We start from the raw sequence: 24783 nt of genomic DNA on the forward strand, positions 1-24783 counted from the left end.
TGGACTCTTCCCAGTGCAAGCGGACTGCCTGTGACCCACGCTCAGATATATTCCTGTGGCCGGAGCTGTGTGGGGCCACAGAGATGTCCGTGACAAATCTACACTGTTCATCTGTTTTGAAAGAGCGTAATATGGCGTCTATACAAATATGTGACAGATCCACTCTGGTCATCTGTCTTGAAAGACCATAATCAGACGGGAATATAAAAATCAGGGAGATTTAAAACTCAGGTGGGCCACACCAATGAAACAACGGGAACAAAAATGTCCACCGTTGAAGCCTTCCAATAGCTGACCATAATATTTATATGGCATCCAAACCGTTCATAGGGTTATTACCTCAGATAAACAGTAGTCACAGATTTCATCCTGATACAGAACTTCTACTGAGGCTGTGTGGGGTTTTCATAGATAATGTGACAAAACCAACCGTTCATTTGTTTTGAAAGACCACGATAGTCGATAGGACAGGAGTCTAAAAATCAGGCAGATCCAAAACTTAGGTGAGCTGATCATTATGTTTATATGACATCCAAACCGTTCATAGGGTTATTACCTCAGATAAACGGTGGGCACAAATTTCATCATGATGCAAAACCTCTATCACCCACTTTTCCGTGTGGTATGGCCCACATGATGAGTTTTAGATCTGCCAGATACTCAGAATCCTCTCCTATTCTGGTCTTACAAAACAGATGGACGGAGAGGATTTTTTACGGACATCTCTGTGGGTCCCACAGCCCAGGGCACAGGAATATCCGTGCCCGAGGTCACCGGCAATCTGCTTCTACAAGACGGTCAGGCTAATTTTGGACCAGGATACCTTCGACACGGGTCCCTCTAACGTGCGGCTTGGATCTCGATTGCGTGAGAAGGACAAATGACAAAAAAGTGCAGTCGCGCGAGTGCACTTCACATGTCGTGGACAAAAGACATCATGTGAGAGGCAAATCACTGGCGCACCGACAAGGGACCTGAGTTTCCTGCAACAGCTGTCACAGGAAGTTCCTGCTACACGAAGCTCCGTGGGGCCCACTGCGATGTCCGCGTGAAATCCACTCCGTTCATCAGTTTCTTCAGATCATGCTCGGATGATAACTCAAAACGAGGAAGCCTCAGGACCCAAGAGAGCCACACCACAGGAAACAGTGGGGAATCAATGCTCCCGCTGTTTCGCCCGCTTAGGTCTTGGGTCTCCCTTATTTTAAGCTCTCATCCTGGCATGATCTGACAAACTAAATGGAAGGAATGGATTTCGCGCGTACATCGCAGTAGGCCCTGCAGAGCTTCGTGTTGCAGTAACTTCCTGCAACACCCACGTCCCGACAAGCAAACAAGACAAAATGAGGTCATGTGGGCAACAGCTACAGGGTAAGTCGTGAAAGGTGCCATCCCATGCCTATCAAGGAGATGCCTTTTTCAATTTTTCACCTACAATAGTAGAATTAGGCCTTACGATGGGTGGGCCCTGGCCTTGATTTTGAACAAATCAGGCCCAGTCTTTGGGTCGGACCTATTCAAAATTTTTATTTTTCTGGGCCGGGCCCCAGCCCATTGCCAGCCTTACTCAGAATGCTGATCGGCTCTTTCTTTTCTTTTTTTCGGAATTCGTTCTCCCTCTGTCCGACTCCAGCATGTGTCGCCCCTTTGGGGCCCACATGATGGATGCTGCGATGATCCGAATAGATGTTGTACACACCACACTATAATGGACACCGGAAGAAAACTAAACTGAACGGATGATTCTGACCATTACTCGTATTTAGATGAACTTAACATTGAAATGAAAATTTTCAATTTCTCACATTTACCCTAAAAAATCAGATATCAGGATCATGATTGAAGCATTACTATTGGACAGTAGATTCTTGTGGTAGTATAGTGATAGGGGACCGTTCAAATCAGCAGACCAACTCAGCATGTGGGGCCCAATGGGGCTCAAAATGAATCAAGGTTCAACATTAGTGTTTGGGGTTATCCCATGTTTCACCACTGATACGCCCCATATTGCCCTGTGGCTGTATCAGGTTGTTTCGGGTGGATAAAGCTGTATCATTTATGGAAGACACTTCATTTCCACGATACTTCAAATCTTGAAATGGTTCCAAACACGATTTGTTTGGGAGACGAATCATGCACATCTTGAAATGAGAATGGGATGACCACGGGCCAGACCATTACAATCACACTCCCATTTTGAGTGCCCCTTTTGCGGGCGGAAGAGCAGAAAGCATCTCGCATCCTGGCTTCTGCACTTCGCGGGATGCGTCAAACACCTCCACTAGCTAAACGGAGTGGAATCCAGCATCATTGCATGCCATTCTCTTTACTGGTGTGCATGCAAACAGGCCCTAAGCTTCCAGCTTTTTATATTCAACCGAAGGATAGTCGTGCAGATAAGTCAACTGAAGTCACCCGACTATAGTTTCAGGCAGTGTTTCAATATCAGCATTGATGCATGTATTGCACCCTTGGGATACTAAAACACATTAGGTATCGCATGGGAAATATTGCATGCATCACTGTTTTCAGAAAACATTGGGAAATTGGTCAATTTTTTTTTTAATGAAACTTCATAAATATTAAAGACAACATTAATGCACACAGAATTCCATAGATTACAAAAAACAAGTATATATAATAAGTTTCCTTTATATGTGATCCTAAACTATGCGTTCTCTGACATGCATAATAAGTGATGCAAATAAATCATAAAAGACATGCATAAAAATATAACCAATACCATTCAAAAGCCAAATCTATCCTATAATATAGTGCATGTATATTATAATATCAGCATGATGCATGTATATGATAGCAGCAAGCAAAGCATCAATATTATGGATTACTAACTTCATTGCTATCTTTTTCTAAAGATTACTTCATTTCACATATTACAAACAATTTAAACAAGAGAACAGTTTAAATTATCAAAAACTCATCAATTAGGTTTCTAGAATTAAAGATAACTTCATTTCACATATTACAAATAATTTAATCAAGAGAAAATTTTAATTATCAAAAACTCATCTATTAGGTTTCTAGAATCACACTCTCCGAACAAATGAAAAGGATAGGTAAAAAATCCCATCTCTCCAAACAAATGAAAAGCATTGGTCAAAAACCCCTTCACAACGTAATCCCAGCAAATTAATAAATAAAAATAAAATAAATAAATACCAGAGAAAATGATTTTTCATGGATTTTTGGTGAATTTTTTAAATTTTCAGAAGGAGATTGGGGCAAGTGTGATGTCATTGATACGTGTGATAGGTAGCAATGACATTGGGGATTTATAACGGGATATTGTCATAATATCACAATATATCGATATGTCATCGATACATTGTGATATATAGCGATACATAGATTGATACTAGGAAACTTCCCTACTACAATCAATACATTGTAAGATATCGATGGTATCAACCGATACAATCGACACTGTAATTACTGATTTCAAGTGCATCCTGATGAATGCAAATGTTGGAATTTGCATTGGGGCAACAAAATTTGAAAATCAAGAGTTCCAAATAATCAGGACTTTGGGGGAGCTGGACTTGCCAAATGAGCATTACCCTTCATTTTGAAACTCTGGCAGAAGAAGGTCCGAGCTTGATTTTGCAGGAGGTTCCATGCAAAATCACAAGTTACTGCTAATGCGTTGGTCACGCGTCACTTAAATCCTGGTTGTTTGAATACTCTGATTTCCAAATCTGCGCTGTCCAAGCATAGCGTAAAGTCTGGGCACTAATTGCAATAAGCTTGGGAAAAGTCAAACGGAGATCAATGTTAAAAAAATATTAAGTTGTTTGACTAATACTGAGGCAATGCGATCAAAGAGATATTGAAGAGGCGATTCACAGGACGTACCAGTGTGGAGGGTGCAGGCTGGATCCAGGCCACTCTTCAAGTGGAGAGAGCATTGAACATTCCGTGGCCCTCCTGTCATTAGGTGTGTCACGTGTCCTCTCATTAGGTGTGCCATGTGTGTATGCTGGATATTAGACCATTTGTCATCTTTTTTTTCTAATTGAACATTTCTCCCATTCATGTGTAGGCCACCTGAATGGTGAACAAGCCTGATTTTTGGGCCCTTGCATCTTCACAATGGCTGAATGGCCCAGACCTCACACATGTGAACCACATCGGCACATGTAACTTGAATTGCATCTTCAGTCTCTCAGGTGAATTGCCCTAGCATTTTTGTACCTTGTGGAGCATTACCAACTGCCGACTCCATGAACTTCCCATAAGCTGCCTATGAATCTGGACTCTGAAGATGAAAAAATTCTAACAAGGCTGTTGTGTATAATGTTTGCAGCTCTTACCATTTGATGGGGACATCACACGCACGCACGCCACCCCCTACACATGTACACACGAAGGAGGGCCCCACCGTCGATTTGGATCGATGACGATGTCCAGGGAGGGCCCCCATGCCAGAAGACGGAGTTTTTGTTCAAAAAAATGGGCCCGATAATCAAGAAAAGTCCATCATGGGATCTCATGATCATGGCCCGCTAGTCGAATTGATTTCATATTTTAGGTTTTGCTTATTGTTATTATTTAGAACATCGTGAATGTTTTAGATTTCTTTGTTTGTTTTTTATTTTAGTTTACTCCATCGCCAAGTAATAGGTTGCGCACATGGTGCGAGTTTTGGGGTATAGGGTTTTCCTATAAATAGGCACCCCTTGTAGTTCTTTTCATTCATTGAAGATTAATAAAAATTCTGTGTTTTCCTACTCTCTGAGTTGTGAAGCCTAATTGGGTGCGAAGCCATCCCTTCATCGAAAGGTTAACTACCGTGGTGCGAAGCCACATCTATCCCAATTTGCTCCCAAACATCACCATCTCTACTACCCATCTTCTACCATCCCTTCTTCTCATCTCACTCCATCATCTACACTTTGAATCAATCATCTATTGCAGCAATTCTCCTCTCCACATCAGAATTTCAGAATCCGGCCCTACAGGAGGGCTGAAACTTCGACGGAGCACCACGCAGAAACCGTACATCGGATCGAGCTGAGATTCGGGAGTTTTGGAGTCCATCCCTAGCCGACCAGGGCCAAGGTGGCCTTTTTCTGAATAGTGGGCCCCACACACGTGCGGCCGTGATCACACGCACGTGCGTCTGGGCTATTGTTGTTGTCCACGCATGCGATACTTCTTTGGTTCGTCTCTCTCCTCTCTTTCACTCCGTTTTCACCCAAAATCTCTAAACCTAACCCTAAATTACTCAAATCCCCAATCTTATGCCCATTTTCTTACCCTAGGGTTCCTTGATTTGAAATTAGTGAATCACTTGGACTAGGGACTGATTACTATGCATGTGTGGATGATTATTTCTTATCTTTGAGTATCGTTTGGTTCATAATTTTTATTGATCCAGCCCTATCATGTGTAGGCCTGGACCCGCATAGATTCCCCTTAATTGAATGTTTGGACTTTCATGTGGGATATGGAATTTGTGTAATTGTTTCTGAACTAACGTGATCTTAAGCCTGAAATCTCGCATATCATATTTAATTTTCATGTCCTGCATCACCATTAGTGCCAACAAGGTGTCTGCAACAACTAGAGAATAAACCAATACACACTCATGCCTAAATCATCCTAACTGGAGTTCTGAAGTTTACCTTGACCATGTTTGGTCATTCTCTCCAGCAACTGGCTCATATAGAATAAGGTGGAGAGGAAGATACAGATTCCCGTGCAGGATAAGGTGGAGGAGCTCATTGCTAACTCCCATTCTTGATTAAAGATCCACCAGGGTTTAATGGTAACAATGGGACCCACACAGTGAGCAGGTGGGTCCCATATATCACACCAATGAGAACCCACAACAGTAGCTAATTTGGTGCTCCCAGGAGTACTATTGTTCCCCTTTTCTCTTTACTGCTAAAAGAAAAAAGAAGAGAGAGAAGTAATTCTCCAAATCTTTACAACTCTTTCTGAAACAGCCCAAGTATGAAAAAGCAGACAAATGATAAGCATTCAATCATCAAAAACAAAAAGAGAAACAGGCACATGATTTGAACTGTGCGGCTGTGCCGTGGTGATTGGTGTCTAGAATTATTGTTCATGTTGGGTTCAATTTGATCTACTGTGAAAAAAAAATAAAAAAATAAAAAATCCTTCTCAGCATTTGAATGGACGGAAGGAAAAACTTTGCCAGATCTATTTATCATTTTCTCATATGATACACTGTCGTTTCAATTCAGATTCCTTGCATATTAAATTGACAAGCAGCATTCGCAACAAAAGGGCTGGAAAATGCTAATTACCCACTGTCTGCCAGACCCAGCAAGTGCAAGATCACATCTTCAAGACACGAAAGCTGAGTCGAGAACTCATCCTGCAGTTCTTTGGAGTCATTGTGCTGTTGCCGCCACCGAGCAATACCATCACCCATAGCTTTCAAACCGCTTTGAAGCAAAGCCATTCCTTCATTAATTCCATCAGGAAGCTTCCTCTTCTTCTTCACCTGGATTTCATCATCAATATCTACAACAACGGATCCCAAAACCTCCAAATTGATATTAGAGAATTTGCGGACTGTTTCCCTCAGCACAAGCCCTTCCTTCACAAGCAGACTAAATTGCTTGGAACATGGAGCAATCCCAGGCAGAGCAGCTTCTTTCTCAAGAAATGCCTTCAACTCAGACATAAATCTCTCCTCATTCACCTGATTCCCTGTCTCTGTATCATGTGAAAGAGCTGCATTTTGTGGTACAAATCTCCACAGCTGGTTGCAAGATGTGCGAGCTGCAAAATACCCAAATGATGTGAGAGCCAAATGTACAAATGCCCAGTGCCGCTCTCTCAATAACATATGGTACAATTCCCATACGGCGGAGCTTATTGTATTTCCTTCTCCGTCTGCCATCTCCATGTGACAAAGGCCCGCCATGAAAGAAGCCAGAGCTGGTTTGGATTGATGCAACCAAACTTCTGAGGCTAAGGATTCTGACACAAATAAGGCCCGCAGCTCTAAGATGACTTCTTCAATCTCGTCGCACGCATACAAATGCTTCATGTTCGAAATGATCTCTAAAAGCTGACTTAAAAGTTTGCTGAGATGATCCTTACTTAAACTGCTAACCGCACTTCTATAGCTATGAATAATGGTAACAGCAAACTTCAGGACTCGTGCCATGTTTTGGTTTTCAATATCGAGACCACTGACCTGGCTGCAAAAGAAAATGAAAGTCAACCAGCCAGCTAGCATCTCATTTCTAATGAAAACAGGCAGTATCATTTCATTCACGACAGAGTGAATTACTTACAGACTATGTAACATGGATGAAAAGGCATGCACAGGTAGAATGAGGTCACCAGAGCTGCCAGATCTCAATGAACCATCCACCCCAAGTTTCTTACCATTATTCTCTATGAAACCACAAAATGCCATAAGGATTCTTTGAGTTGCAAGCTTTCTCAGACTATCTGTGAATGAATTCAAGGGGAAGCCCTCCATGAGCAAGGCTGTGTACATGACAGATGACAAATGAGATTTATCATTGGCAAAGATCGAACCGTAAACTTGGTCTACGATAGATGGTGTTGCATAAGTAAGTAGCATACAAATAGACCTGGCCATTTTCCTCAGAGCACAACCAGGAAAGGGGGTTGGCTCCAAAGATGCTACTTCCTTGAATAATGAGAACAAGCTGTCGATGATGCCATTCAACATCTCTGTTTCAGAATGCCGCACCACAAAGCACCAGAGTTCCATAATGATTTCCCAGCAAAGACAATGAGGATGAAGAAGGTTCTCAACTAGGAAAGACTCCACCTCCCCCCAAGCTTGGCTTGAAGCAGCCACAATCATGAAGGTTTTCAATGCATGTAATGCCGAAGAAAATATGGGGTTCCAAGCTAACTCCGGTGATGGTCCAGAACCATATAAGACAGGAATATGCAAGACAAGAACAGAAGAATAGACTTCTTCCGTGATCAACAGATCCAAAAAACACCCTAGTTTCATAGAAATTCCAAGAACTACTTCCTCTGTGAGATCAGGAGAATTCTTCAGAAGATTCAAAAACAAGACAACTCGACCAAGCACCAAACTATTTTCTCTGGGCATAGATTCAGAATTGACAGAGAATATTTCATCCAAGGAAGTTGTTGAATTAGTGATCGAACTAACAGTTTCTCCTGGATGTGAAGAACTCAAAAGGCTTTCATCTGTGAACAACCACTCTAGAATCTGTAACTTGGACTCCTGCTTTACTTCAGCAGAATTTAGCAAGGTAAGAAGCAAGAGAAAGGATGTTGGCTCCAAAAACTCCACCAACACTTCACTTGCAGCTTTGAGATGTTCTTCTCTGCTCAATGAAATGCCGAAAGTTGAGATCGTCAAGACCAACAGAGCTATCTCCTTGTATATTTTAATGGCTTGGCAAGGATACTGACAGAAGATTCGAACAGCATTTACAAGGTAAAATTTTATTGGAAGGAATGTCCTTTTAGCTTCTGTTACAGCCAAAGCTTCCCTAGGTGTAGATGACCATGCTCCAGCAGCGCATCTCAGAGAATCAGTGGCCAGTGAAATTAGTGTTAGAATAATATCTCCTATGTTTATCTTATCAGCTATCACCCCTTTACCAAGTTGCAGCAACACAACCACACCTTTCCATGATACATTAAGAATCGTAACCAGACTCCCACCACCAGTAGCTGCTAGGGTCCCCAATTCATACAAGTTTTCTGTTGTGCATGTTACTATGCTAATAATGTGGGACATGTTATCCACCGTTCTACCATCCATTGAGCTTTCATTTTCATTAGTAGTCACCTCAAAGGAGTCCAAGTTTATGGCTTGAGAATACGCTCTGCAGAGTTTTATAGCAGCATCCAGGACCACATGTGCAACTTTGAGTACTTCTGAAGCAATTGAATGTATTTTCTGTTTGAGAATTAAAAACTTAAAGAACATGAGAAAGAGTAAGGTGCTAAATACTTTGTACTGATAATGGAAATGTAAAGATAAAGTATAACTATTTTCAATCTTATTGTTTCAATTGCGTAGTCAAGAAGGAAAAAAAAAGGCTAAGTAAAATCCATAAATACATCAACATCCAACAGTATCTCTGCATAGCATTTGAATACTATCTAGAGATACTGTCTCTAGATAGCAATAACACGCGAAAGTGGCTTTTTGGAGGAATTAAAATTTTAATCCCTGCTTTTTGGCATCCCAAATTCCCAACTTAGAAAGTTAAATATTAACTTTGGAAGTATAACTCCGATAAACTAGCAAAGATTCCCACTGATACAAGAAACAGTACCTTGATCTCTGAAATTGAAGCCTTTGTTAAGTTCAACTGTTCTGAGATGAAGTTCTCAACAATAAGCATTAGCTCCTTTTCCCCAACAATAGGGGATCTTGTCAAAATTGAAAAGGTGGCAGAAGAGAAGCTCAGTGAATCCAAAACCAACTGCAAAATTGAAGTGCAAGCATTAGCAAAAGTGCAGAAGGATGACTAAGAAAACAATAAGAAGTTTTAAAATGTTAGATGATTTAAGAGTTCTGACAGCAGCATTGATCCAAGATTCAGAGAACTCAAAGTGGGACCTCCGACTAGAACCTTCCTTATCAATCAGCCAATGGGCTACGAGGACATGATTGCTTTTTATTCACAACTTGGATGGAGAGAGAGGCTGAATTCAGAAAAGAATGTTCACATGAGACAAATGGGCTGATTCAAGAAAGTCAAAGTTAGAAGATGCAAAGAACATTAAGAGAATGATGATGGCTGAGCAGATCTCACGGCTAACATTGCCATTAGACAAGTGATGGGAAACTTCAACTCTACAGAAAAACCAGGTATGACCTTCCTATAAGAAGCACTGTACAGGGCAAAGTTGGCAAGCCAGGTAAGGCGATAGTCATATGAGAAGAATTGAGATATCATCAATGATAGATGGGACAACATGTCACAAAGGGGCATCTGTTCCACAGGTAATAATCCTTCACGCATCTAATTTGAACAGCTTAGATTATTAATTGCTCCATATAATGAATGTTTGTGTTTGCTCATGCATCATCTCCATTTTGTGTATTTCTTGAAAATAATATAATTTTACCTAAATCGCCCCATTCCAGTCTCTTGAAATTATAGCCATGCCACTTGCGGCAAGGAATTGGGCAAGGAATTGCATCAAAAGGTTTTAGGAAGCCATTGTAAAACAACTTGCAGGTGTAGACCAAGTCTTATGTATTTTTGTTGTTAATTTACTACCTTAAAACCTTGATTCAGGTCCCAACTAAACCATAACAACACACGCACGCGTGCATGCACGCAACTTTAATGTTAAATTGTCTGCATTCAGATACATGATAGGAGGTTTCAAGTGCTAGCATTAGAGATCGTCAGTCATCACCCCCTAGAGATGAAGGTGTATCCATTTACCAAATTTACTAGTTCCACTGTTTGTTGTTGTTGCAAAGTTCACTTGGGGAAAAGTCCGTGAAACAATCATTCGATTTGGGGGAAATGGAGAAAAAATCGCTAAAGCCTCACAGCTTCAGTTTACAATAAAAAATTAAGAAATGATCTTTTTGGAAAAAAAAAAAATTCCTTTTTTAATTATGAATTGTTCAACTTTGAAGAATTCATGAATCAGTCACCAATTTTCAAGAAATTGGAGAATGCACAAGCAATTAGTAATGTTAGTAAGTTTCCTGCTTATAAATCAGTTGAATATCTCAATTCTAGTCGAACAATAAAGAATTACAACCCAGCAAAATGGCCTTGGTACTTTTGAACCACACAAGTTCAGTATCAGAGGAATCAGAGTTCCTTCAACCAGATTCATGCAAAAAGGAGGAAATAGACTAACTGCCACAAATCTTGAGAAGCTTGCATAAATGCACTATTTGAGGTTCTTAGCAAGAGAAAGATCTTGGCAAACCCGACATAGATTTTTCAAAAAGGTCAAACAAAAGACTTCACAGTTAATCCAACCCTTGGTTAGAAATTGCAGAAGATTTGAGCGAAAGGCTTAGTCCAAGATGGACTTGTGGAGGAAAATGAAATACAAAAAGAAGTGATCCTGGGTCATGATTTAAATTAGAGACAAAGTCCATGATGAGAGAGAAAAGGTAGGATGACCAGTCAGCGGAGAGGATATTGGGATAAGATGTAGAAGAAGTGTAGAAGCATGGTTACAGCGACAGCAATGATGATGGAGATCAGGGTTTTGAATAGCACCCGTAGCGTAGCATAGCATAGCTACGACGCCACGTAGCATTAGCAAATAGCGTAAATCCCCTGTAGTGCATGCTACAAGGGTCGTAGTGTACGCGTAGCATATGTAGCGTACGCTACACTTTTTTTAAAATAATAAATGGTAATTATATATTTTTTAAAAGGTAATTATATTTTGTATTTTGTACTTAATACTCTCAACCTGTGGGATTTTAATTTCTTTTTGTACTTGTGACTTATGGTTTCAATTAGACATTATTAATTATAGTTTGCTTAAAATTTTGTTCATGTGATAATAATTTGATTCGATTTATGTATGTGAATTGGCTTTTGATAAATGATGATTAATAACTTGGTTGAACATGCTTATACTTGAAAAAATGAATAATCTTTTAGGCATTTTTATATTTTTTGTTTTTTTCTTACTATCTATCATATTTTTTCTATTTTTAAATTAAAAAATAAAAGTACTGTGTAGCTTTCATTACACGCTACAGAGGACTGAACGCTATGCAACACGCTACCGCTATTTAAAACACTGATGCAGAGAGGATATCGACATACCGCGATAGCATTGCCAGAGATTTTGCCTGTGTTGGTAGCTCAGTGAAGGGGATGTTGGCAGGCTTGGCATGATTGAGAGCATAATGTCAGTTCTAACAACAGTCACAGACCCAATTCCATAAGAATGGAGAGTAAAAACAGCTACGATTACAATTATATCCTTCAACAAAAATAAAAAAGCTACGATTGCTAAATATGTTGTTACAGAGGCACCATCTGGCCCTTTTGGGCTTTCTACTTGTGAGTTATATTTGTGTTTTCCTTACATTTCCAAATTATGAAGGTATAAGTTTAGTTTTCGCTACTAACTGTGATTTGGATTCCAAATTATGTAAGACTTGAAATTATGGCAATGATTTGGAGTTTGTGAATACTGCAACCTCATCCTGATTGAACTAGGGAAGTTTCGATCATTTAGATTAGGCATTGTGTTATGAATGCATGCAGCAAAATTGAGTTCTATCAACACTAGATAGCCTGCACTTTTTAGGTCTTACCTGAAGTGAGCAGACTATTAATTTTGGGTGGAAAAAGAGGAGAATTGATAGCCCACCTAATGCAGTTTAGGCTTTCCATGCAATACAAACCCCATGGTGAATCAACCGTGGTGGCCTCACACCCCATGGTTTCAGTGTACTTCCAAACACACCCTTACTCATTGTGAATTTATGATTTGTTGAACTTTCTTCTTTCAGTTTTATTAAGTGATTCAACCTTAGGGTGTTTCGCACGTTATTGTGTTTTCTGCATCAATCTCAACACAAAGAAATCTGTTTTCATTTTTTTTTTTCATTGAACTAGACTTTTCTTTTCAACATACACGCAAAAAATCAATTGACCAGTCACTTGATTGAATTCAGTCAACCCGGACCTTCATTGAGTTCAAATCAATTCTTATTTTTGGAAACATGGTTCTCCAGTGGAATTGTTGTTCTTCAAGATTAAAATGACTTCAGATGAATACGAAATGCATGAGCACATTACAAATTTGCTGGAACTAAATTAACAAGTCATGCATTTGCACTAAGCATGATTTGAAGCTATGTGTCATTTTGGTGGAACAAGAAAGTTTATGTAAACTATCATAGACCTGAAAAAGGAGGCTCAAATGTTCCTCTTCTTGAGACTCTTCCATTGGCATAAAAGTCATCTGCAGATGCTTCCCACACCATATGCTTGCCTATAAAATAGTAATCAAGGTACCATGCAGTGCTTGCCATATAAGTTTACGACAGAGTAATGAGTAGGTTGCAAGTATGAAGAATACAAAATAGAAGAAACTAATGGGTCTGGGTCATGACAATACCTTTGTTCCAAGAATAAGAAATTGGCTTAAACAGCTGGAGTGGCTCAATTCCAAGTATTTTGCAGCAACATGCAAAATAGATTTGTTCAACGTGCATTGAGAAATGCCCGAGCAAGCCGACTCCTCCCAAAATGTCCACCCAGGCATTAAGGTATATAAAACAATTATCCTTGAGCTAGCTCATTAGTTTCATCATTCTCACAGACTGTTGAGGTCTTCAAATCAACATATAGGGTTTCAAACATCAAATTTCTTCTCAGCTACACATGGTTACTACCCAAGCACTTTACCATAGCAGAATTTAGGGGTTTGCAAGGAAGTTTTGAACCATCAATGCATTCTTTTGGTGTTTATTTCCTTCTTCAAGTGAGAACTATGCATCATTTCCAGTAAGCAAGTTTAGAATAAGAAAACATGCCCTACTAAAAGTTCTATGCTTTCAAATTAAAGTCTGAAAGCATTTCCACCAGAATCCATGCATAGTTCCTGATTCACAAGTTACCAAACCTTTTGAAACATTCATGAAAAACAGAACTGTTATCCATATATGGGGGTGCCAAGTTGTGCATTTGGCACCATAATTTTAAACAGTGGCAACCCATCAGCTGGACTCAAGTCATTCATGTACATCAATCTAGACCATCAAAATTGCAGCCCCATTATGGATGAAACATAGACAGAACATCACACTGTAGTTGATCGGACAATCGTAATCATCTGATTTTTCCTGTATAGTGATCTTTTGATTTCACACGACCATCACACAGATCAAACAATTGGATGGATAGGATGTTTGATCGGTGTGGGTTTCAACTTTCAAGCCATACTCTATGCACAATAAGGCCCATGATTTAGAGGGGGTTGGTCTACATGTACAGCATGAATACAATGGATGGTCTCTGCCATTGAAAATCATACCACAGTCAATCCTTGCATACATGCAGAGAGATCGGCTCAGGCTTCCGTTGGATCTTTTCTGGTGTTTATGGTCCTTCTAGGCCCTCCCTTCGCTCTTCTTTTTGGCTTGAGCTTTTTGCGGTCTCTAATAGGTGGAACCTCCCTTGGCTAATAGGAGGGGACTTTAACGTGATCTGCTTTTCGTATGAGCATTCTAATGGTACTAGAATTTCCTCTTCGATGAGAAGATTTTCAGAGTGGGTGGTCAATCATGGGGTGGTGGACCTGCCGATGGGGGAGTAAAACTCACCTGGTCTAACTGTAAGAACCCTCCAGTGAGGTTCCTCCTTGATAGATTTCTTGTCTCCCAAGATTGGATCACAATGACGACATCACTTCATGTACACCCTTGCGTATGTATCAAAAGAGGTGGGCCACACCAATTTCCCTATGGCTAGGCGAGTATCCGTGATTGTATTGAAGACCCAATGTGCATGTGAGAGCATCTGGAAGACCTCACACTGAGATGATGCACATGAGCTGCTTTATAGAGTGATCCAGGCCGTTGGATTGGAGGGACATGATGATCGGACCGTTGGATCACATGATTGAGCCATTAATCGTGGATCGTCCGCATTAGTTTTTCTCAGCTTTTATCAATTTATAGGATTTAATTTTGTTTGTGTTATGTTTGGACACCATTATGAGTATTTTTAGTTTGACTTTAGCTAGACTAGGTCTATTTTCGTCAAAATTCACAAAATAGGATGTTTATTGTAATTTTCAAACTTTTTTGGATCTATAAAAGAGGGCGGGCATGTGACCTTCTCCCTCATTAGATTTTGTGATTAACAAAAGAGAGAGGTTCTTGCTTTCTTCTTCCATTGTCATGCGATTTGAAGATACTTTCATGCGATTTGGAAGGGAGATTAGTGCGAGGCTAATGTTTATCAACGGAGATGCGATGTCTCTATTTATCCCCACACCATCTTCTCTCTTCTCATCCATCAAGATATTTTCTTTGAATCCTTCGATTCTCCCATCCTAAGCCTTCATCCTTTCGTAAACACATTTGTCTTTTACCTATCCACAATCCCAAATACTAACCGACCTAACACATCCATCCCACGCTACATGTGTGACCGTATGACCACACGTGTGTATCCTTCGAGTTGGACGTACGGCCACACCATGCCCCTTTTGGTTTTCCATCATCCTTATATCAAAACTCCTTTCTTCCATTTCCAAAACCTTAAACCTAAACCTAAAATCCCTAATTTTCTTACTTTTCAAAATTACTCAAACCCTAATTTTTACCCTAGGTTGTATTAGGCCTTCTACTTTGAAATAGACTATATTCTATGCTAATTGGATGTCCCTATATCCATTAGATCCTAGTTTCGTTTTATTTAATGATCTTATGATGATGTTGGTAACTTAGGCTAGGATCATGCATGATGTTCTTTTGGTTTTCATGGGATTCGTGATGATTATGGCAATGCGTGTATTTTTATTTTTTTTGGTTAATTATCTTAATTCTACTACTTGATCTCACATACTATTTGGTTCATGCATCAGTCCTACATCAATCACCCACTTCGCTTTTGCTCATCAAAGAGGATTGCCCAGAACTATCTCTGATCATACTCCCATTTTATTGGAAACCGAGAGCTGAATTGGGGCCCAAAGCCGTTCAAATTTGAACTGACGTGGCTTGAGGTTGAAGGATTCAGAGACATGGTCTTTGGTTGGTGGCAATCCTTAACGATAAAAGGGTAGTCAGGGTTCATTCTCTTTAAGAATCTCCATATGTTGAAAGGGAAGTTGAAAGCTTGGCATAAGGAGGTCTTCGGCTTGAGGGAAGTTGCAATCTCTTCCTTACTTGCAGCCATTCAGGAGTTGGATGCTAAGGAAGAGGTTAATCCCTTGTCCGAAGAAGATGTTTCTTTGAGATTGAATATGTCTGTGGATTATTGTGCTAGATTAAAAGAAGAAGAGATTAAATGGAGGCATCAATCCACAGCCTTGTGGCTAAAGGAGGGTGATAGGAACACTAAATTCTTTCACAATTACGCTGTACCAAATTGTTTCCCTTGCGATTGACAATGAGATTGTTTCCAATAAATCTACCATTTGCAATTACATTGTTCAATTTTATTCCCAACTTCTAACTGCTAATGATGTGCCTAGGCCAAGACTTGATAATTTGCCTTTCCAGCGTATTTCGGAAGAAATGATGTTTCTAAAAAGACCAGCTGACCTAGAGGAGCTGAAATTTGCTATATGGGAACTTGAAAGTGATTAGGCCCTTGGTCCCGATGGATTTCCCATTGCGTTTTTTAAGGTTTTTTGGGATTTGCTAAAGGATGATCTTTTTGCTTTCATATTAGAGCTATTTCATGATAGGAGACTTTCCTCAGAGATAGGTAATACCTTTTTGGCCCTCATCCCCAAGATCGAAGGAGCTCAAAATATTAAAGACTTTCATCCTATCAGCCTAGTGGGGGGTCCCTACAAAATCTTGTCCAAAAGCCTAGCCAATCGACTTAGACAGGTGATAGCTAAGGTCATTTCTCCCTTTCAATTCGCCTTTGTGGAAGACAGACAGATTCTAGACTCTATTCTTACTGCCAATAAATGTATGGACTCGTGTGCAAGGGACAAAAAATCAAGAGTTCTCTGTAAACTTGACATACATAAGGCTTATGACCATGTCGACTAGTCTTTCCTGAACTACATGCTTCAAAGGATGGGATTTGGTTTCACCTGGAGGGCGTGGATGAGAATTCGTATTGTCTCCAAAATTCTCGGTTCTGATTAACGGATCCCCTTTCGATTTCTTTAGAGCCTCAAGAGGGCTCTGTCAGGGGGATCCCCTCTCTCCGTTCCTATTTGTTTTGGTTATGGAAGCCCTTAGTGAAATGCTTTCTAGGGACCAGGAAGTGGGGGGTTTTACGGGATTTCCCATTAGAAATTTCCCTCTCTGCTTAATGCACTTACAATTCATTAATGATACTTTATTATTTTGCAATGCACATGAGTCCAAGATCACCCTTCTTAGTATGACCATATGCTGGTTCCAAGTTGTCTTAGGCCTCAAGGTTAAAATGGCTAAATCGGGGTTGATAGGAATTAACCTATCCTAGGACGTTGCTTCCTCTTTTGCTGATTCTTTCAAGTGTAAGGTTGTAGATCATTTCCTACGTTGTACTTGGGTCTCCCTCTCTATATAGGTAAGCCCCCACTCTCTTTATGGGATAGCATCCTTGAAAGGATGGAAAGGAAACTTTCTTCTTGGATGTTGAACACGATGTCTCTTGGAGGCAGAATAAACTTGATCAAAGCTTCCCTCTCGAGTATGCCCTAATACATTTTATCTCTCTTTCTCTGCCCCAAATCAGTTATATTCAAAATTGACAGAATCCGCAGGAAATTCTTATGGCAAGGAAACAAGGATTCTCACAAATATCATTTGCTCAACTAGAAGGAAGTTTGCACCCCTATCAGTGTAGGGGGTGCGAACATTACAAATCTAAAAATGTTTAATATTTCCTTCTTTCTAAGTGGTTGTGGCCCTTTGGGAATGAGACCAATAGTTTGTAGAGACAAATCATAGCTGCTAAATATGGTTATAACATTGGTGGTTGGTGGACTAACGAATCATCCTTGTACAGATCTTCTTTGGTGTAGAAGAAATTGCCAAGCTCTCCGGATCTTTTCGCTCTAATATATGTTTCTCCTTAGGCGACGATGATAGGATTAGATTTTGGTTGGATCAGTGATGCGGATCCACCACACTAGCGAAAGGATTCCCCTCTTTGTTCTCCTCATGTCAAAATCAGAATATCCATGTGAAGGATTGTTTCTTTCACAATGGATCGGGAGGAGTCTGGATTCCTCTTTTCAGAAGAAATTTCAATGATAACAACATTGTTGATCTTACTTTGCTCTTCTGTCTTCTACAAGGTGTTCACCTTGATCCTTTGAAAAAGGATTCTTTGGTTTTGAAGAGATCCGGTTCTGGTATTTTCTCTGTCAAATCCGGCTACAATTATCTTTTGGGTTCCATCTTATCTCCTGCCTACTACCATACGGGAGTTATCTGGTCCTACAAAACTCCCCCAAAGGTGGCGGCTTTTGGCTAGTTAGCAGGAAGAAACAAAATCTTAACCATGGATAATCTCAGGAAAAGAGGAATGATCATGCAAAATATTTGCCTCCTTCGCCTCAACAGCGAGGAGACAGGGGACCACTCCATTTGGTGGGTGTTTCTGGGGTCATGCCTCCTCTCGACTCTGTTCTGCTCTTGGCAAGAGAAAGTGGTGAAGCATGTTGCTTGCGGTTCTTTGGGCAATTTGGGCGGAGAGAAACAACCGTGTTTTTTAGAAATGAGAGTCGATCTTCAGTGGTTGTTTTCTCTAAGGTGTTGATTCTCTTTAGGGATTGGGCATCGTGATTGGGCCGGTGGCCAAGGTTGAGGCAGGGGTGTAGCCTCTGTATCTCTTTTCTTTTCCTTTTCTTTTTGTTTTTCTTCCTTCTTTTCTCTTTTTCATTCTTTCTATTGTTTCCCTCTTTCCTGTTTGGGTGGCCTTTGCTCTCCCGCTAATAAAATCTCGTCTTTAAAATTTATTTAAAATTTAAATAAAAAAAAAAAAACAGCTGCACTAGCATGAAGTTCTAAAATCTGAACTTACAAAAAAGAAAAAATAAAGAGATATAATGTGCATGTATAAAAATTAAAGCAACTCGAAAGGTACCATCCTAGCAAAAAAGAAAAAAGAAACCGAGCAATTCCAAAATAGGGAGAAAAAATAGGACAGCCGCCGCACCCAACTGATCTCCAGTGCATGTGTAAAGATTTCTTTGCCAGCAAAGGCTCTTTACACTTTCATTTTTGCTGCTCGTTACCACAGACAAATTGCATGGAAGCATAGAGCAGGCAGCACAACCTGTATGAAAAGCAGAACCGATAGGATACTGCAAGGCATTCGGCAAGAAGATCTAAGTCAGAATTCTCAGATATTTCCAAATCTTCAAGCTGCTTAATAAGTGGAATCCGACTCTCAAGAACCTGTATAAAACAAATATTCAAGTTGTTTTCAGCCAGCAGTTCAAGATCATAAAGCTACATTGGATAAAGACCAAAAGAAAAGAAAAAAAAAAGTCTCTTTAACTTTTAGGCCCTGTTTGGGATCAGGGAAATGAGAATTGAATTTGGTATTTGGTAAATCCATTAACTTATCAAATTCATGGATTGGCATTAGATTGGATTTGACAAATTCCAAGGTCTACTAATTGGGAATCAAATTACAACTTCATGGATTTGGGGAGCATTTATGCAAGAAATGTCATAACATGAAGGTCTCACATGCAAGTTGTCGATTAAAAAAGCATGAAATTACCTGCATGCAGAGCCCACAGTGGTGTATGCATGACATCCAATCCATCCAACAGGGTTGCCCCATCATGAAAATAGGATGGCCCACAAATTATACAAATCAAATAATCATGTGGGCCAAATGATACAAAACAATGGACAAACACCCAAAAACCTTCAAACTCACAGTGGCAAACTTGATGGTTGGATCAGTCTGATTTGTGGCATCAAACTTATATTATGAAGCAACCATGTTATATCAGTTGGATTCTAAACATACACCACAGTGGGCCTGACATCCCCAACCAGTTGCATCTACAACTAGCTGCGTGTTAGTCTTTCCCATGACTTTTTTTTCTCTCTTAGTAGCCCAATTCCATGGACTTGTGGAGGTGTGGATTAGGGAAATCCACGGACTTGGTAAATGCCCAACAAAAAACAAACAGGGAGATTTGAAATCCATAGATTTCACAAATCCCTCCCCCAAAATCTCTCACCCCAAACGGGTACAAGGATTTGTGAAATCCACAAATTTTAAATCTTCCCTATTTGTTATTATTATTATTATTATTATTATTATTATTGGGGGTTTGCCAAGTCCATGGATTTCCCAAATCCACACTTCCATAAGTCCATGGATTTGGGGCAAATCCAAATCCTCCAAACAACCTAAAGAATTAGCCAATCCTTAAAATGAAAACTTTTGAAAGAAAAGGAAAAAGTATATTCCTTCACAATAAATATTCTACCATGCACTAAATACTCCCCACATCCATGGATATGTAGTTGGATTCCCAAACATTGGACTTCAAAATTTGCCAAATCCAAAATCAATGCAAATCCAGGAATTTGAGAAGTTCATGGATTTATCAAATCCCCATTCTCATTTCCTTAATCCCAAACAGGGCCTCATGGAATTTTAAACTGGAGAAAATATAATAAGGGGGTGTTTGATTTCCTATTTACTCGTTTAAATAGAGGTAAATAAATCATCATTATTTACAGCATGAAATACAGCCCGCCACCCTCGTCACGTTCACACTTGATTGACTTGGCGATGATACCGAGGTTGAATTTTTTTTAAAAGATGGGCCCACCGTGATGTATGCGTCTGATCCATGCCGTCCATCCGCTGTAACGGCTCATTTTAGTGCATGAGCCCAAACTTGAGGTACATCCAAAGCACAAGTGGATCACACCACGAGAAACAGGGAAAGTTAAACGGCTACCATTGAAAACTTCTTGCAGACCATAGAAGTTTTGGATCAAGCCGATATTTGTGTTCTCCCTCCCTCCATGTCTGTGTGACCATATTAATAGGTTGGATCACAGATACACATCACTGCTAGACCCACAAATGGTCTCCCTTTCAACGGTGGACGTCCCCCCCAAAAAAAATCTTGTTGTGTGGTCCATTTGAACTTATAATCTACCTCATTTTTTAGTTCATACCCTAATATGATATGATAAAATGGATGAACAGTGTGGATTAGACACATACGTCACGATGGGACCCATGGATTTCATCCCCAGATGCTTGTCAATTTTTTAAAAAGGCGACCCAAAAATCGAGGTGCAATTGCAAGGAGGATTTACTCTTTTTCAAACGAGATGAAATGATGATTATTACGTATTTACCATCATTTACAGTGGTAAATAGGAAAACAAACACCCCTTAAGTGAAATAGATCAGGAAAATCATGTAAGATGAAATGACTAGAATAGGGAGACCCATGCAGTGTAGTACAGTATGAGGAACCAAACTACCACTAGGGTTGTCAATGGACCAAGTAGGCCTATTAGGATTCCAAGCCTAGCCTTACACAGGTTGGGCTCAAGCTCGATCTTCGGCCCTCATAATGGTGTAACAGACTTGATTTCTACGTCCACAAGCTGACAGGCTTGGTTCGAACCCAGGTTTCAGTCAAATGGTTTTTTATTATAGTCTGACCTAAGCCCTGGCCGAGTACAGGACTTATCTATCGATGCACCATGATCTAGGATTTTGCTGGGCTTCTGAGTCAAACCCAAGCCTGGGCAAATTAGCAAAGGCCCCAATTGACACCCATTACTACTATCAAATGATAAGTACTACATAAACCCAAATTTCAACATTATATTACTAACATTGTGCTTAAGATTTGATAAGTACTACAGAAACCCAAATTTCAAAATAATAGTACTAAACTCCGCTCTCTTTTGCATGTCACTTTATGTCATATGGGGTCCCTCCGAGGATGGCATCTTTTATATGGCTTATGGGAAGGAAGAGTGTGCTAACCATTGATAACCTCCAAAGACGAGGCCTGATTCTCCACATCTGCCTGATGTGTATGGGCAATGCAGAATCGATTGACCATCTCTTTATCCATTGTCTGCTCACAAGGAAAGTTTAGGCTCACTTCGTTTCTCTTTTCCATGTGTCTCGGGTAATGCCGGCCTCTGTTGAACAATTGCTTTGGGTCTAGCATGGAGCCACAGTGGGGAATTCATGAAAAGATATTTGGAGGCTTGTTGCTATGGGGATTTTATGGTTTATCCAGAAAGGCCGAAATAGCCAATGTTTTCAAAATAAGGACCCATTTGCTGAAGAGATCATTTTCTTAGTGAAAAGTACTGTTTTGGAATGGGCTCCTTTTGTTAAAGCAGCTGCGTCTGCTGACCTTTCAGATTGGTTACTAGCCTAGTGTTGGGGAGTATTCTTTTCCACCTTTTGGTGGTTTTGTTTTAATAAATTTGCAGTTATCTCTCAAAAAAAAAAAAACCATTGTACTTGAGATTTGTGTCTCACTAGACCACTCTATCCATGGGATTAGGCTAATGTTTCCCGAAATATTTACTAGTTGGATGACTTTGGGAAAAGTTTGTGGAATTTGAAGGGGATACAGAACTATTATTTTCTAGTTTTAGACAGTGTGGCTATATATGCATTCTCATGGAAAGAGTAGTCTATCACTAAGAGTAAGCACTCCAGCTTCACTGAACTCGTAAACTGTACAATAACTTATTTCATTCCATAACATTATGGTTTAGGAGTCTGTCGGCAAGGCCCAAGCGTGTTAAGTTTGAAGGATTACTTTTGAGAGGAACCCTGAGTGGTAAAATAGGAGAAAAGAGCAAACTAAAGATCTCTTCTTTTTTTCAGAAATTACCACAGAAACAGGAAATTGTCTGAAAAACAAATGCAGCCGCCAGTTATTCACAGTTAGTAACAAGAAACTCAATCTTTTTCCATGCATTGTTTGGATGCACAAGTGAGTCGGATGGTAAAGATTCAGTTTAATCACAAGAAAATGACCAAAGTTACTGATGTTTCCTACTTGCCATGATGGGGAAATAACCCCAGAATTGCAGTTTTCTTTTTCTTTTTTTCCTTTCATGCCCAACTCGTAACATAATTGTGATTTGGAGCTCAGATCCTCAATTTTGTGCCGAGGGAATCACAAATTGGCAATTTTGTATGCCATGCATCCAAAGGCAATCTCAGAAGCGAAGTTATCATGAGCCATTAACGGAAATTAAACAATGACTTGTGGAGTATCAAATACTTTCCACTAAACATTGTAGCACATGGCAATAAAATATCTTGAATTTGATACAATTTCATCGTATGGCGAGTCTAGTGTGCATTTGGCTGCCCAGTTACTGTGGCAAAACCAATGAAAATCCAACCATACTCCTAGTCGGATCAGAAACAATCTCGATCACAGAGTGGGATTTCCGCATTACTAGTTAAAAGCACATTAGGCCAACAAGGAAATCAGTGATGGCAATCAACACTAAAACCAAAATCCTAGGTTTTTTCCTTCCTCAATCACAGAAACCTCTTCTTGCCGGATTCCAACACAGTAACAGCCCATCGATCTTTGATAAGCAGCTGAAATTTTAACAGTCCTTCTGTTTCGTCAATCACGCTACCGATTGATCTGATTCTGTTAACACTGGTTATGGTGATTATAATCCAAAAGCAGACATAAAGCGCTTTTCTCTGTAAAATCGACCGCAATCTCGCGGAAAAAAAAAACAAAACAAAATCGAAAGAGGGATGAAAATGGGGGAGATTGGATTCGTAGAGAAGGAAAGCTCGCCTTTGATGATTTGATAGCTTGCAGTAGGCTCTTGACGTCGTTTCTCCCTCTTTCTCCTCCCTCCATTTCTCCCTCTGGCAAGTCGGTTTCCCGCCCTTCTGAAATCTGGCTATTAAAGACCACAGAGTAGACGCGTAGTGCGTAATGCTCTGCCAGGGGCTCTGTGGGGCCCACCGTGATGTATGCGTTTTATCCACGCCGTCCATCTATTTTTGAAGACCATTTTAGTATGAAAACTAGAAAATGAGTTAGATGAAAGGCTCTCTGGACCACAAACTGGGGATTAAACTCCCACCATTAAAAGCTTTTGGGAGCAGCAGAAGTTTTGGTCAAGCTGATATTTGTGATTCTCCTGCATCCAGTTTTAAGTGACCTGATGACAGGTTGGATGGCAAATAAACATCTCGATATACCTGGGAAGGTTTCAACGGTGGCCATCATTGTCACCGCTACTTCCTATGGTGTGGTCCACTTGAGCCTTGCATCTCTCTCATGTTCGGGCTTATGCCCTGAAATGACATGGAAAGATTAATAGACAGCATGGATAAAAACACATCACGGTGGGCCCCACAGACCCGTTCGTGGGACCGTGTCCGTCCTAGCGGCGTTCTTAAAGAGGAACGGGACGAGAGTCATTTCAGAGAGCGAATTAGGTGAGACCCCGGCCTCACCCAAGACAGTGCGGCCTTCCATGGGGCTCAACTTGATGTATGTATGTATGTATTTACACTGTCCATCCGTTTTTTCAAAATTATTTTAGGGTATTATGCCAAAATTGAAGTAGATCCAATTATCAGGTGGACCATATCATAAGAAGCAGTGCTGATGGACCGTCCTACCATTAAAAACTTCTTAGGGAGTATCTTAATGTTTCTGTAATATTTATTTACCATCCAAACTGTTAATAAGGTCACATAAGCCTGAATGAAGGAAAAAAAAAAAAAACAAAAACAAATATCAACTTCATGCAAAACTTTTGTGATCCATTAATGGTCAATTAACACTGTTTCTTATGGTATGGTCCACATGATAATTGTATTGGTTCATTTTTCGCATAATATTATGAAATGATACGGAAAATTGGATGGATGAAGTAGATGCATAATATATACATCAAGGTTGGCCGCATGGTAAGCCCGGGTAAGGGCCGCACCATCCTGGGTGAGGCCGGGTCTCACCTATCCGCGCTCGTCATTTCATGCCGAGAGTAACTCGCATGTTTAGCGAACTGATTATACTCCGCGGGGCCGTGATTTATATATTTTATCTACTCCGGCCATCTACTTTACCGGACAATTTTGTAACTTTATTCTAAAAATAAAATAT

The 24783-nt window shown here is 40.1% G+C and overlaps 1 protein-coding gene across 2 annotated transcripts; it reads right to left on the reverse strand.

Annotated features, from left to right (window-relative positions):
- Positions 1–6159: 6159 nt before the first annotated feature.
- LOC131245712 (uncharacterized) lies at positions 6160–23604 on the reverse strand. Of its 2 annotated transcripts, none has more exons than XM_058245342.1 (5): positions 23458–23604; positions 18942–19063; positions 9303–9452; positions 7296–8920; positions 6160–7199 (listed from the first exon to the last, which is right to left on the reverse strand). In XM_058245342.1, the coding sequence occupies exons 2-5, from the start codon at positions 18978–18980 to the stop codon at positions 6290–6292; spliced, it is 2724 nt and encodes a 907-aa protein (XP_058101325.1). In that variant the 5' UTR covers positions 18981–19063; positions 23458–23604; the 3' UTR covers positions 6160–6289. The 2 variants fall into 2 exon arrangements, with proteins under 2 accessions (XP_058101325.1, XP_058101324.1); XM_058245341.1 differs by lacking the exons at positions 18942–19063; positions 23458–23604 and adding exons at positions 12880–12969; positions 13096–18616.
- Positions 23605–24783: the final 1179 nt, after the last annotated feature.

Source organism: Magnolia sinica, chromosome 5 (assembly GCF_029962835.1).
Source record: "Magnolia sinica isolate HGM2019 chromosome 5, MsV1, whole genome shotgun sequence".
Lineage (NCBI taxonomy): Eukaryota > Viridiplantae > Streptophyta > Magnoliopsida > Magnoliales > Magnoliaceae > Magnolia > Magnolia sinica.